The 11,925-nt window shown below is 49.0% G+C and overlaps 1 protein-coding gene and 1 long non-coding RNA gene across 2 annotated transcripts in view; one reads left to right on the top strand and one right to left on the bottom strand.

Moving 5' to 3' along the window:
- Nucleotides 1–2,647: 2,647 nt before the first annotated feature.
- DMRT3 (doublesex and mab-3 related transcription factor 3) lies at nucleotides 2,648–11,741 on the bottom strand. Its single transcript, XM_062612479.1, has 2 exons — nucleotides 11,083–11,741; nucleotides 2,648–4,335 (listed from the first exon to the last, which is right to left on the bottom strand). Exons 1-2 carry the CDS (start codon nucleotides 11,519–11,521, stop codon nucleotides 3,371–3,373), a joined length of 1,404 nt encoding a protein of 467 aa, XP_062468463.1. The 5' UTR covers nucleotides 11,522–11,741; the 3' UTR covers nucleotides 2,648–3,370.
- Nucleotides 11,404–11,925, top strand: part of LOC134160458 (uncharacterized) — a 1,650-nt gene continuing 1,128 nt past the window's right edge. Inside the window, exon 1 of the long non-coding RNA XR_009963551.1 lies at nucleotides 11,404–11,497. This is a non-coding gene — a long non-coding RNA (uncharacterized LOC134160458). The remainder of the gene's footprint in view (nucleotides 11,498–11,925) is intronic.

The raw sequence follows: 11,925 nt of genomic DNA, 5'->3' as shown, positions 1-11,925 counted from the left end.
GGGATTAAGCAGCATGCCTGCGGGGCAGCAGGCAGCCTCTGTAGAGCCCACTGCCCCGGTCTCTGCTAGGCCAATGACAAGCAGAGCTATGGGCATGAAGGGTTTCCCATGACATTACCATCGGTTTTGCGTGCACACAGGAGAGCTGACAGTGAAATCACCACCCTCACAGGAGAAAAAGCAGCCCCAGGCCATTCCAGAGAGGCACCCAGCAGCTGCTCAGCCAGGAGCAGGAACTGTGCACAGGGCAAGGGATGAAGCTCTATTGCTCCAAGAGAGCCACACCTGCTCGACCAAACCCACAAAATAAAAAAGAGAGAATAAAAGGACCCCTTGGTTTCTGGGCTTCAGCAGAGACTCAGCCAGGCTCAAGCCATCTTTCTGTATGCTTAGATTCGCTTTTTTCCTCTGGGGCTTTCTGACCATCAATGCATACAACTTTACTTCCCTCACCTACATGTTTCAGCTCTTTAACAGCATGGAGCATTTGCTCCGGAAAAAGGAAATACCCTTTCTTACCACAAGATGGAGCTGGAAAACTCAGGGTTTGGGAGCGGTGGCCACTGCCCTTCCCCCGGAGCCTCGGGAAAGGATGCTGCACCGGGCGGGCCCTGGACCAGCTTGCTGCTGCCATCTGCGCAGACCCCGCTCAAAGCACGGGCTGAGATAAAATGGGGCCCCCAGGGCACAAAAGGGGCTCTCTCCCCAAGGTTGCCCTTGCTGCAAGAGTGGTAGTGGGTTATGGGCATCCCGCATGGTGAGGGACTGATGGAGGTCCCTGCTCGGTGTCCTGCCAGCACAGCAAGGCATCCTTGCTGTGGCAGCTGGAGGTGAGAAATCACATTGGCCTGTAGTACCAGCCTGGAAATACAGCTGGGTGGATACAGTGTGAGCACAGTCATTGTTCAACACCAAAACTTGCCTTGTTGAACACATTTAGGTTTAGTTTATCGCAAAAGGAAAAAGAAAAAAACGTAATTTTGAATTGAGTCAAAAGGTATAACAGGACAAGGATTATTTTAACCTGTTTGATTTTTCAGAACACAGTTTATCAAAAAAAGACCTAATTAAAAAAAAATCTGCATAATCGTTCACTTCACTTTAGCCAAGAGTCACCTTTCTTTGAGAGATGTGTCCCAATTCCAAGGTGCCAAAATTCTCTTTTTTGGAAGCCCACAGCCAATAGTGTGTCACTATGAACTGTGGCGGGCACCACTGTTTGGTCTTGCTGGTGGAGATGATTCACTTTCTGTAGCAAAAACAGCAAGAAAAGAAAAATATTCAATTCAGTGCATAGGGATGCCTGTGCAGAGGCATCTGCTGGAGGGAAACCGCCTGGGTGAGTGAGCTCTAAAACAGCTCCTGGATCTATCTACTCTTACCTACCCTTTGATGCTTGATTTCTCCATGATGTTGGAACACAGTATTTTTGCTGCCTCATCCCCTTTCTGCTTGTAAGATAAAGACTATATTACCTCTTACTTTTCTTTCTGGAATGGCTGGAAGATTAATTTGTTTACAAGTGCCACGTGAGTGCAGGCAAGTCTGTCAGTACAAAATCATAATTTTGTGTTTATGAAAATTCCAGATGTTCTCATACTTATGCTTTCATAAGGGAATATATTTTTTTTATTCCTTCCCCGTTTTTATGTCTTTGCTCTGTAGCGTTACCAGTAAATTGCTTTTCTGAACAGGTTAGAAAATTATGCAAGAAAAAGTATCTTTCTGTTACTTTATCCCCTAAGGAAAATAAAATCCTTATTTTATTCTCCTTTTTGTGCATGTGCAGTACACTTATAAAATGGAGGACTCACTAGGTGCACAAACCTTACAAAATATGAAATGCCAAATGAGAACACAGGCATTCATATCAGCAGTGACACCAGATAACATGCTTGATACATATTACACCTTTATAAGCCCATCTGCACTAGAGCCCAAATTCAGGGCAACCTCAATTGTTTTTGAGGTGAGGGACTACTCATATACCTGACAGGCCTGACAGCCATTTCATCTGCATTCAGTGGTGCATTTTGGAAAAGCCAAATGTCAAGCAGATGCAGTCACTTGTGAACACTGAAAAAATGGCACTAAAACCTTAACAAACTTCCAAGTGGACAATTAGTTTAGTGGCATTCCTCATCAGAAGCAATTCATAATATTACTCTGACACACATAAGATATGCAGTGTAATCAGTGCATGCAAACATGCAATAAATTGTTCAAAGCATTACTTTTCTAGAGTAAGGGAAGTTGCCATTTGGCTAAAGATTATTTTAAAGAAATGTCTGCTATTACATCCTATTTCTTTTTTTTTCTACTTCTATATTATAGGAAAGAAAAATGCTTCTGAAGCATTTGGAGAGCCTGTGTTTCTGCTTGTTGTGGCTGTAGCAAGCTCTGCTTTACTCAGGTGAGCTTGGAAATGCCTGCAGTACATACTCAAGACAACTCAGCTTCTCTGATGACAGTATTTGCCTTATCACAGCTGCAAGCTACAAGGCAGAGAAGCAGAACCTGGATTTGGAAAAAGAAGCTTCCTTTGGCTGCAGCTGCTGGAGCTGGACATTTTAACCCCAGCTGAGGACTAGGCAGCTCTCTATCTTCAGAAGTGCTATTTGCCCAGTATAAATGACATAAACCAAGATCAACATCTTAGTTTATTTTTCTAGAGTCCTTAGCATGCTACATTAACCTGACAATGCTTAATCTGGTGTTCATTTCACAATACACTTCATGCAATTCACAGCTGTAATTGGTTTTACACTGACGTTACACATTTCGACCTAGCAATGGGAAAAGAATAACTCTCAATAATATTTCTCTGAAAAGCGTCCAAGCGCAAATAGCACAGAGGCAGGTCATGCTAGTTTCATGTGCATATTTCTTTCTTCTGCTTTTCTTCCACTGCAACAATGATCACTGGCATAAGATTGTAAAGTCATTGATTTAGTCCATTTGCAATTGAACTACGTTTGTTTGATTTCTTGTGTCCTGAGTAGTTCTCTCTTATAAAACAGCATTCAAGTATTCTAGTTTAACATCCCCATTTTTCTGAGTTAAGGAACAAAGTAGACCTTGGGTTTCTGTTTCCATTATGAGCCTTCCAGAGTCCCATAACTGATAGCCATTAAGTCTTCCTTTGTAACACACACTCAGCACTAAAGCCAGAGTATTGCTATTTGGCATTATCCAGTGAAGTGCAAGAAATTAAATAAGTTATGTCTTTATTGCTGTAGTACGATACCAAGCAAAGTCACTTTTTAATACAATTGCAAGGGTTTTTCAGAGTACTTGTCCCTTCTCTTAGGGCCCAGTAGTTCAGCTGCACTGCAAGTTATCACTTTTCTATCGCATTTCGAATGTCAGCCTAAGAAGATGTGTTGAGTATTCTTGAGTCTGAAGAATCAGACCTTTCATCATACTCATCTTCTGTGTATATCGGTTGCTTAGACACAATAGGACACCCGTCATCAGGGATTGAGATCCTAGGATCTTCTGAAGAGCGGGAAGGAAGGACAGGCGAGCTTCGGAAAACGCTGGCTGAGTTGCTAGAGAAAGGACTGACGTACTGGGACCGCAGCTGGTACTGCTGCTGCAGTGTCATCGTGTTCCACAGGGTAACATCGTTGGGCAGGAACGGGCTAGACTGGTTTCTTGCCAAAGTGTTCCTCAGCATCAGCGGGTAGCGTGGTGGCTGAGGGAAGGGGTGCTGCAAAGGTACGGCTAGAGGGTTTGGCACGACATTACTGGAATCAGCAGAGAACCTCAGTGTGTCTGGAACCCTAAATGCTGAGCCCACAGACCACTTGGAAGAGGAAATAGGGTACGAACTCAGTGTGTGCTCGAAAATGTGCCCACTAGAAGGCAAGACAAGGCCATCAGACTCTGCAGTAGTTCTCTCCCCACTGGCCACTGAAGACCGACTGGACAGGAGAACCTCTACAGCACTCACTAGATCACCGCCACACCCCTTCAGGATCAACTCCAGCACAGCTGGCTTTTGGTTAGGGAAGATCTTTTTCAAGACTTCAAGCGGAGGTCTGTTTGCTTTCAAACTGAAAGGTAAAGAAACTGTCCCAGAGGGACCTTCTATCAGGAGGTGGTTCTGCTCCGGGTGGTACTTGGGGCTCTCTGGACGGTTCTCTGTGCTCCCACCATTTTTCTGAACTGCGTAACCAACCTCATCCACTGAAACTATTTCAGGGCTTTCAGGGGTGAAGCAACTTTTGGTTTTAGTCATGTCTGGGGAACTCCTTTGGTCTGCGTCTTTGTCACTGTAGGTCTCGGCATTGTCTGCTCCACTGGCATCGCCCAGTCGCTCCTCATTCATGTCTGCAAAGAGAAGGCAGGGAAGTTAAAATCAAGTTGAGGCCAAAGGCTTTTACAGACATTTGAGGATAAAGTCTTCTTAAAGTGAACAGAGCAGGTTGCTAGGGAGAAAAAAAAATAATTTAGAAAGGTGTTTTTCACAGAGATCCTGCTAAAATTAAGGGAGGTTTGCAACATCTCATGAGAACAAAACTGCAAAAGAATAACACAGCTTGGTCCAGACATTTTATGCTGCCTTACAGGTATCTGTTTCATTCTCCCATATACAAGAAAGGAAGCAGTGGTTATTTTTCTGCTGTGTAAAATATGCTATCTCAGTCCTCTCTCACTGGTTATGAGGCAGCAATACCTACCCACGTGCAAGCTTTCTCTGAGGAACTTCAGCACTTCCCTCACTCCCTGTGAGGAGAAGATATCCAGATGGCACTTGGAAGACCAGAATTCCCTCTGCAAGTTCGACAGCATTGGTGGAACCGCTCCTTCACAGTTAAAGAAGTCTTCAAGTGAACCAGTGTGTTCCAGTTCTGGCTCTGCAGAAACTGTTTCCTTCCCCAGCAAGAATCATAGGCTTTTCCTCCAAACCCTGGAGCACAGCTGATGCCTTGGCCCTTTAAAGCACAGAATCTAGAAAAATCTGGTTTGGAGAAGACTTCTCGAAGGCATCTGATCCAGCTCCTGTTCAAAGCAGGAGTCACCCAAGATACAGAGCAGCTTGCTCATGTCCCTACTTCGCTGAGTTTCAAGTAATTTCCAAGGATGCAGACTCCACAACCTCTCTCAGCACTTGTTCCAGGTACCTTGCTTTTTGTGTGGTGCTAAACTAAAAGGCCAAGAGCTGAGTACGGGGCTGAAAACATCTGCTGAACACACAGTCTCCAGATAGACACTCAAAAATCTGATACCCCAAATCTCTGGTCACTTTGGTAACGCTGGGCCAGAGTATGGAAACCTCTGAAATAAGACAGCCTGTCAGAAAGAAGAAAAGTTGGCAGCTTTCACAGTTTATGCACAAGAGGACAATGTACTTGCTTGATGTTGTTCACAGTTTGCTCCCAAAAATACTGTTCTGCTGGCCTTCCTCATACAGTACAATGATCTCCTTGGGAATCATCAATGTTTGGGGGAAGGGTTGCTGGCCAATTTGCAGCTGACAGAGCCTACTTTAACTGCACAGGGCAATGCTTTTGAACACATATATGTAACAGAATATCTGCAGAAACTAGTACAAATGTTTGCTTGGTTTCCCAAGACCCTGATGACCAGTCCAACTAAATAAATAAGCTATAAGAAGCAAGCAAAGGTTCCTAAAATGTGCTGATGATCACCCCTGATTAACCAAGATGAAACAAACTAAAGACGTGCAAGAACCTGAGCCTTGCTGCTACTGCAGACAGTCCTGTCTCCCTCTTGCCCAGGTATGGGCAGGGCCTTTCCCCATGCAGCGGGCTAAGTTTAGCGTTGAACAGATCAGCTCAAGTCAAACTCTACTAGCACGATTTACCCACCTTGAGAGAAAAGGCAGGGTCTGATTAAGTCAGTGCTGAGCAAGAAACCACTGTGCTTGCCAGAATGTGAGCTGTAAATAAATATGAGATCTTGGCAAAGCACTGCCTAACAGACAGCACGGCAAAGGGAGGTTCTCCTCATGAGGATGTCTGTGCCAGGCTGAAATGATGTGCTATCCTACAGCTGTGGGATGCTGCGAGTTTGGGCTGTGGAAGATGTGCATGGGAGTAGAGCTGAGGAATACAGATGCCCTTATGAAGATCTTGCCTTTTTCTTTCAGCAGGATAACCTGTTTTGGGTGCTCATTTTTATATTGATTATGCTCTTTGACCCAATGCAAATGGAGAAGCAATAATTCTCCATGCTGGTGGTGTATTACAGAAAAGTCAATGTATGTAAGCTCTTCTTCACACACTCAGTGCATCAGTCTTGCCTTAGAGGCCAAAGAGGGATGTGAGAAATATTTGCTATTAGCAAACTGGAAACCTTTTGAGGAGGTGGTAAAACTTCAGCATAGCTCATCCATTATTTGAAAAGAACAGGAGGCTCAGAATATCTTTTCCTACTAATCCTTTCTTATATTCATAATCATGCATTAATTATAAAAGGTGAGATGCTAAGAATAATTCACATCTGAGTGAACGGACAATTTATACATACAAGCCTTCACAGGCAGTCTGGCAATTGCTAATTACCTTTGTCCTGTCTTGCTGGAGTTAGAAGAGGCATTTAAGGGAGATGATGGTCCTAATTTCCACATAAATAGATAGTACTGTGATACCCAGTACTACCAAATGGACCACTTACTTGCAAGTAGAGCCTATTTCAGAACTACAACCTTTTCCAGTGTATCCTTATGGGCTGATAGCAAATACCACTGGGTAGCAAATGCACGCTAAAACCAGAATCAAAAGTACAAACAAAAATCAGGTTAGGTCTCCCTAATACACTCCCTGATCCTTACAAAATATTATTTTCAAGATAATTCAGGTTTGTTCAGTTTTGAGTAGCCTTAGAAGTATCCTCACCAGGCTTGACTAAAAATTCTCTTCGAATTCTGGTAACTCATATCACTGAAGTTTGCATCTTTACCACCTGGAGACTGCACAAATCCCGACCCTTAGCCTGGCACAGGAACAGCCCCCTTGTACAGCACAGATCACAGCGGTGCTTCTCGCCAGGATGCTGTATGCACACGGTCAGACCCGTAGAACAGAATTTCGGTGGTATAAACCAAAGGCACAAACCAGATGACTCTCCGCTGGTTATCACTGAGTTTGGATGCCATGATGTTTTATTCTTCTGCCTTTTTGAGAGTGGTTCTTACCGCCGGTGCCGGCTGATGCTTCTCCCCGGGGCTTCAGGAGAGCCAGATGGCTGCGCCTGCTTACCGGGCCTCTTTCCAATGGTTTCCTGCCAGCAGGCCACCTTCCGACCCTGTTTTCCACCCCCTGACACCACATCCGAACCACGGTCACAGCACGGGGAGCACGGGGAAAGTGTGCTCAGGGGCTGTCACCATCCCACCCCCCGGGAACCTTCGAGATCAGGGCTCTGTCTGTGTAAAATGGGCACAAAACAGCAACTGTTGAATAAATGATGATGTGGGATACCAACGATTTTGGTACATCATAAACACCATTATGTGGGCACGGGCACGTAATTGTAGAAATGCTGCTGCATGAGTGCATTAATCCCAAATGTTTAGATTTTCAGGTACAAAAATACTAATTTTGTGTTCAGACTGTATGATCCCCTGCGCTTAGCCAAAAGGTTTTGCTGTTTTTTTTTTCACCACTCCTAAGTTTCACATTAAGATTGTTCTGGACTTCAAGAAAGAAATTTTGTCCTCAGACATTTTCGTGTTTGTGGGTTTAGAGTGTTTTGTTTTGTTTGGCGGGGGGGGGGGAAGTCGGTTCGTTTGTTTCTGGTTTTGATTTTACTTTGGTTTTGTGTGTGCCTTTTGTAGGGCTTTTTAAATTTGTTTATTATTGTTTGGTTTTCTTTGGGTTTGTGTTTTGTTCGTTTGGGGTTTGGATTTTTTCCCCACACCTTGTATTTCAAATTGCCTGCATTCAGGTATTCACTTTGGCAGCCCTGAGTAAACTAGGAAAATTGTTTTCAGATCGGTATAAACGATGGGGAGTATTTATCAAATAATACTCTTGCAGAAACAGATACATCCCCAGATCTACAGAGATGCAGTCTAAATGCAGGTAGACATGAAATGCAAAACAGTGGGAGAACCGTGCATGCATTTCTCAGGAAAATCTACATTAATAAATAAAGCTGCTACAAATTTGGAGCAGTGTAAATCGCAGCTTTTCCTTGACTATTTATACATTAAGGATCATGAGTCAAACATTGTAAAGCGGCCAAATAAAAATATAACGGGTGACAGCAGCTGTTCTCTTCAAGTTAATAACTTGTCTGGAAAACTTGGTCTAATACTTTGGAACCGAATTTGCTTCCTTAATATTCCCACCGCTGACTTGCTGTTCAAACAGTTTGCACTTTGTTAGGACAGCATTTTCCACAACAGATTTTCTTGAATCCCCAAAACATCTGCTATTTCCCCTTTTCTACTAGAGCTGTCCGATACCAGAACTAGCATAAAGCCGCGTAAATCGAAGGTCGTATAGAACTGACTGGGGGTTGGGGTGCTTTTCTGGTTGGTTGGTGAGTGGGTTTTTTGTTCTGTTGGTTTTTTTTCTGTTTGTTTGTTTAGGTTTTTTGAAATTACTTTCACTCCAAAATTTCTTCCTTATCTGCAAAGGTCTACGGTATTTTGTAGGAAACTGGTCACTGCTCCCAAACTAACAGAGAGACTACTGTGTTGCCTTAAGAAGCTGGCTCTGACATTAACAGCAGACTCGTAATAGTGTTATATTGTTTACAAGCTGTAACAACTATTACTAAGAGAAATGCTCTCAAGTGGGAGATGAAAGTTCATGAGCACAGTGTCAGGAGCGGGAATTATTCCGGGTTAGCACAGGCGGATACAACAGGGGTAGTTTCTGGGTGCGTTATTTGCCTAAAACAGAACTTTGCAACTTGTCCCACCAAAATGACCAGTTCTGGCAGGAATAACCAGATGTGATTCTACTGCACGTCGGGAAATGCCACCTCCGTACTGAAAAAAAACCTCCCATGAGACTTATGTCCAGGTGGAAGGCGGGGCAGAGAGAGAGAAAAGGGGTGAGGAGCTAGGGGAGCAAATAATTGCTGTCTGTTTTGAAGATGTTTTTCAATAGGGAGAGAAAGAGGAAACCCTGCTGTTCAAAACATGCAGGATGGTTGGAAATAAACAGGTTGTCTGGTTAAACAGTGTCTGGTGGTAGGTGACAGGAGGACCCCCCAGATCATTTTCTACTTTGCTCTCGCTTATTCCCATGTTCGTAAGAGCCGGGGACGAGGAATGAAAAACAAAACCAGAAAACACCACCAAAAAAAAACAAAACAAAAAAACAACCACACACACACACATGAAAATACCCAAAACAAAACCACCACCACAAAATACCCCAACTCTGTAACAGTCTGGGACCAGGGACCACTCGGGGCAGGTCTGTGAAGACGGGAGCGCCCAGGGTACCTCGTGCTCTCCAGCCCGGCCTCATCACGGGCAGGGGCCGGCGCGGAGCCGCTGGCCCTGATTTATGGAGATCTCCGTTATCGCCCTCCCAGAAGCTGTTAGCAGAAAGTGCTGACTGGCTGGCAAAGAAAAATCTCTCATCAATACACTTTGATTGTATTTTGCAAACAAAATGCCTGTTGCTTGGTAACATTTCACTTGAGCCTGACCTTCTCCAAAAGTTATTGCTATCAGATTCGATTTACACTGTCCTCCCGTGATTACTGTAATCTTTTAACCCGGGAAGTTCATATATCAGGGGGAAGAAAAGTTGGGCGTGCAAGTTAATACCGTTTCTACCCGCCAGATTTATATCTTGCTGGCGGAGTTTTTGTTTTACTTTCTGGAAGGAGCTAATGCGGCTTTCCCCACCCACACACCCCCCCCCCCCTCCATTTTTCCCCCGGTCTCTTCCCTCGCCGCGGTCCCTGGCCCGGATGGTGCCGCGGCGGAAGAGGCTCCGAGCCGCCAAGAGACTGAGACCAGGAGGAAACCTGGGGGACGGAGACACCCCAGCGCCCCGGCCCGAGCGAAGATGCGGGGTATAGGGAAGACAGAGGGCGGGCAGCCAGTGCCGACGGCCGGCCAAGGGGAAGCGGGCCCCAGACCACCGCTAAACTCACCGCGCCGGGGGACTGGCCGCGCCAGCGCATCGGGCCCGGCGATGTGTGTTTTCCGGACAGAAGCTGGAGGAGCGGAGCCCCTTGTCGGGGGCCCTGAAGATGCCCTGGCGGCCAGGCTGACTGCACACCGCCCCGCGGGCTCCGGCTGCACGGCGAAGAGCCGTGAGGTGCTCGGGGTTCACCGGGGCACCGGGTGCAGCCGCCGCCTGTCACTAGAGCGGCGGGCAGCAGCCTGCCGGGCATCCTCGCTGGGAAAGGCTGTCGGGTCCCGCCCATGCACGGGGCGTGAGAAGGGCACGGCCGCTCCAGGCCGCTAGTTTTGCGTCCAGAAAAGTGTTATCGGTAGGTCGCACTCAAGAGGTGCCGGCCGCGGGCGGCGGTTTCCGGGTCAGCATTACCGACCTGCCAGGACGGTTCTGAACACGGCCCGGCGGGACATGCCAGCCTCACGGGAGGAAAGCGCTAGCTACCGGGCAGCCCCGCTCACCCCCTCCTGCCCCCGGCCCTCCGTGCCCCTTAGAAACCCTGCTGCTCCCGGCGCCGCTTTTTCCCGGCAGCTCCATACAGAGGTTTTGTCCTGGACGGGGACTCGCAGCCGATGTCCCGGCTGAGAGAAGCCCGGCTCCCATCGACTCAGCGGGGCCGGGACAGGCAGAGGGGCGCGATCCACTCGAGACGCTGCCACTTCCCGGCCCGCCTGGGGCAACGGGCCTGGAAGCGGCACGTCGGGGAACGAGTCGGCCGTGGCGGTGTTACCAGTCCCCTCCGCTGGTCTCGGTGGCTGCAAACTTCGCGGCTCCTTGCTTTTTAAGAGCGACAAAACGCAACCGTCGGACTTTCCCTCCTTCCCCTTCCCACGGCACCCGTCTGGAAGAAGGGAAAGCTGTCACCTTTCCTTCCAGAAGGCGCTCGTCGGGGTCCCGGCCCTTCCCTCCTCCCCGCGCGCCCTCCCCCACCTCGGCCCCACGGCGCCCTGCCCAGCCTCACCTGCCTTAGCGAGCGGCCCCGGGAGCACGGGGGACGGCTCGGTTGCCCAGCGCAGGGCAGCGGCGGCGGCCAGCTCGGCGGGTGCCCGCGGCGGAGCGGCGCATGTCGGAGGCCCCGTTGGCGGGGCGGGGGGCTCGGCGCTGCCCGGAGGCCCCGGGAGGGCGCGCAGGGAGTCCGGGAGGAGGCTCTCCAGGCTCTCGTTGGCCTGCTGCCGGCGAAGCGCCACCTGCGCGGCCATCACCCGCTGCCGCTCGATGATGAGGATGCACTTCTCGCAGGTGCAGTCCTTGAAGCGGCAGTAGCGCTTGTGGCCCTTCAGCCAGGACAGCACGCCGTGGTTGCGGCACCGGGCGCACTTGGGCGTCCGCTGCAGCGGAGCCCGCGGCGGCTGCGACACCGGGCCGCCCATGTAGAGGTACGGGGAGCCGTAGCCGTTCATGCCCGCGGGAGGAGCCCGATCGGCTCCGGGGCGGAGAAGGGAGCCGCAGGGGCGGGCGGAAGCCTGGACGGCGAAGGAGAGGAGGCGGGCGGCTTTGCCCGCGGGCTCCGAGGGGGGCGCCGCCGTAGCCTTGGTCCGGTGGGGGTATCCGCCGCTGTGGCACCTGCGGGCGGATTGCTGACGCCGGCCGGCGAGACACTGCCTCTTCCCGCACCGCCCTGCTGAGCCCAGCGCCCCTCCGCCCGCCCCCGTCCCCCGCCCGCCCCCCTTCACCACCCGCCGCCGGGGGGATGAGGGAGAGGGAGGAGTGAGGTGTCTGTCCAGCCGTCGGGGGCGGCGGCGCTGCCTGCGCCGTGCCGAGGGGTCGGCACTGATGCCACCCACCCCTCCCACCCCCCCTGCGA

Source organism: Pezoporus occidentalis, unplaced genomic scaffold (assembly GCF_034315485.1).
Source record: "Pezoporus occidentalis ecotype Australia unplaced genomic scaffold, CSIRO_AGI_Poc_V1 ctg16, whole genome shotgun sequence".
In the NCBI taxonomy this organism is placed as follows: Eukaryota; Metazoa; Chordata; class Aves; order Psittaciformes; family Psittacidae; genus Pezoporus; species Pezoporus occidentalis.
Note: the sequence above shows the minus strand (reverse complement) of the source record. Positions and strands in the feature narration are given on the sequence as shown.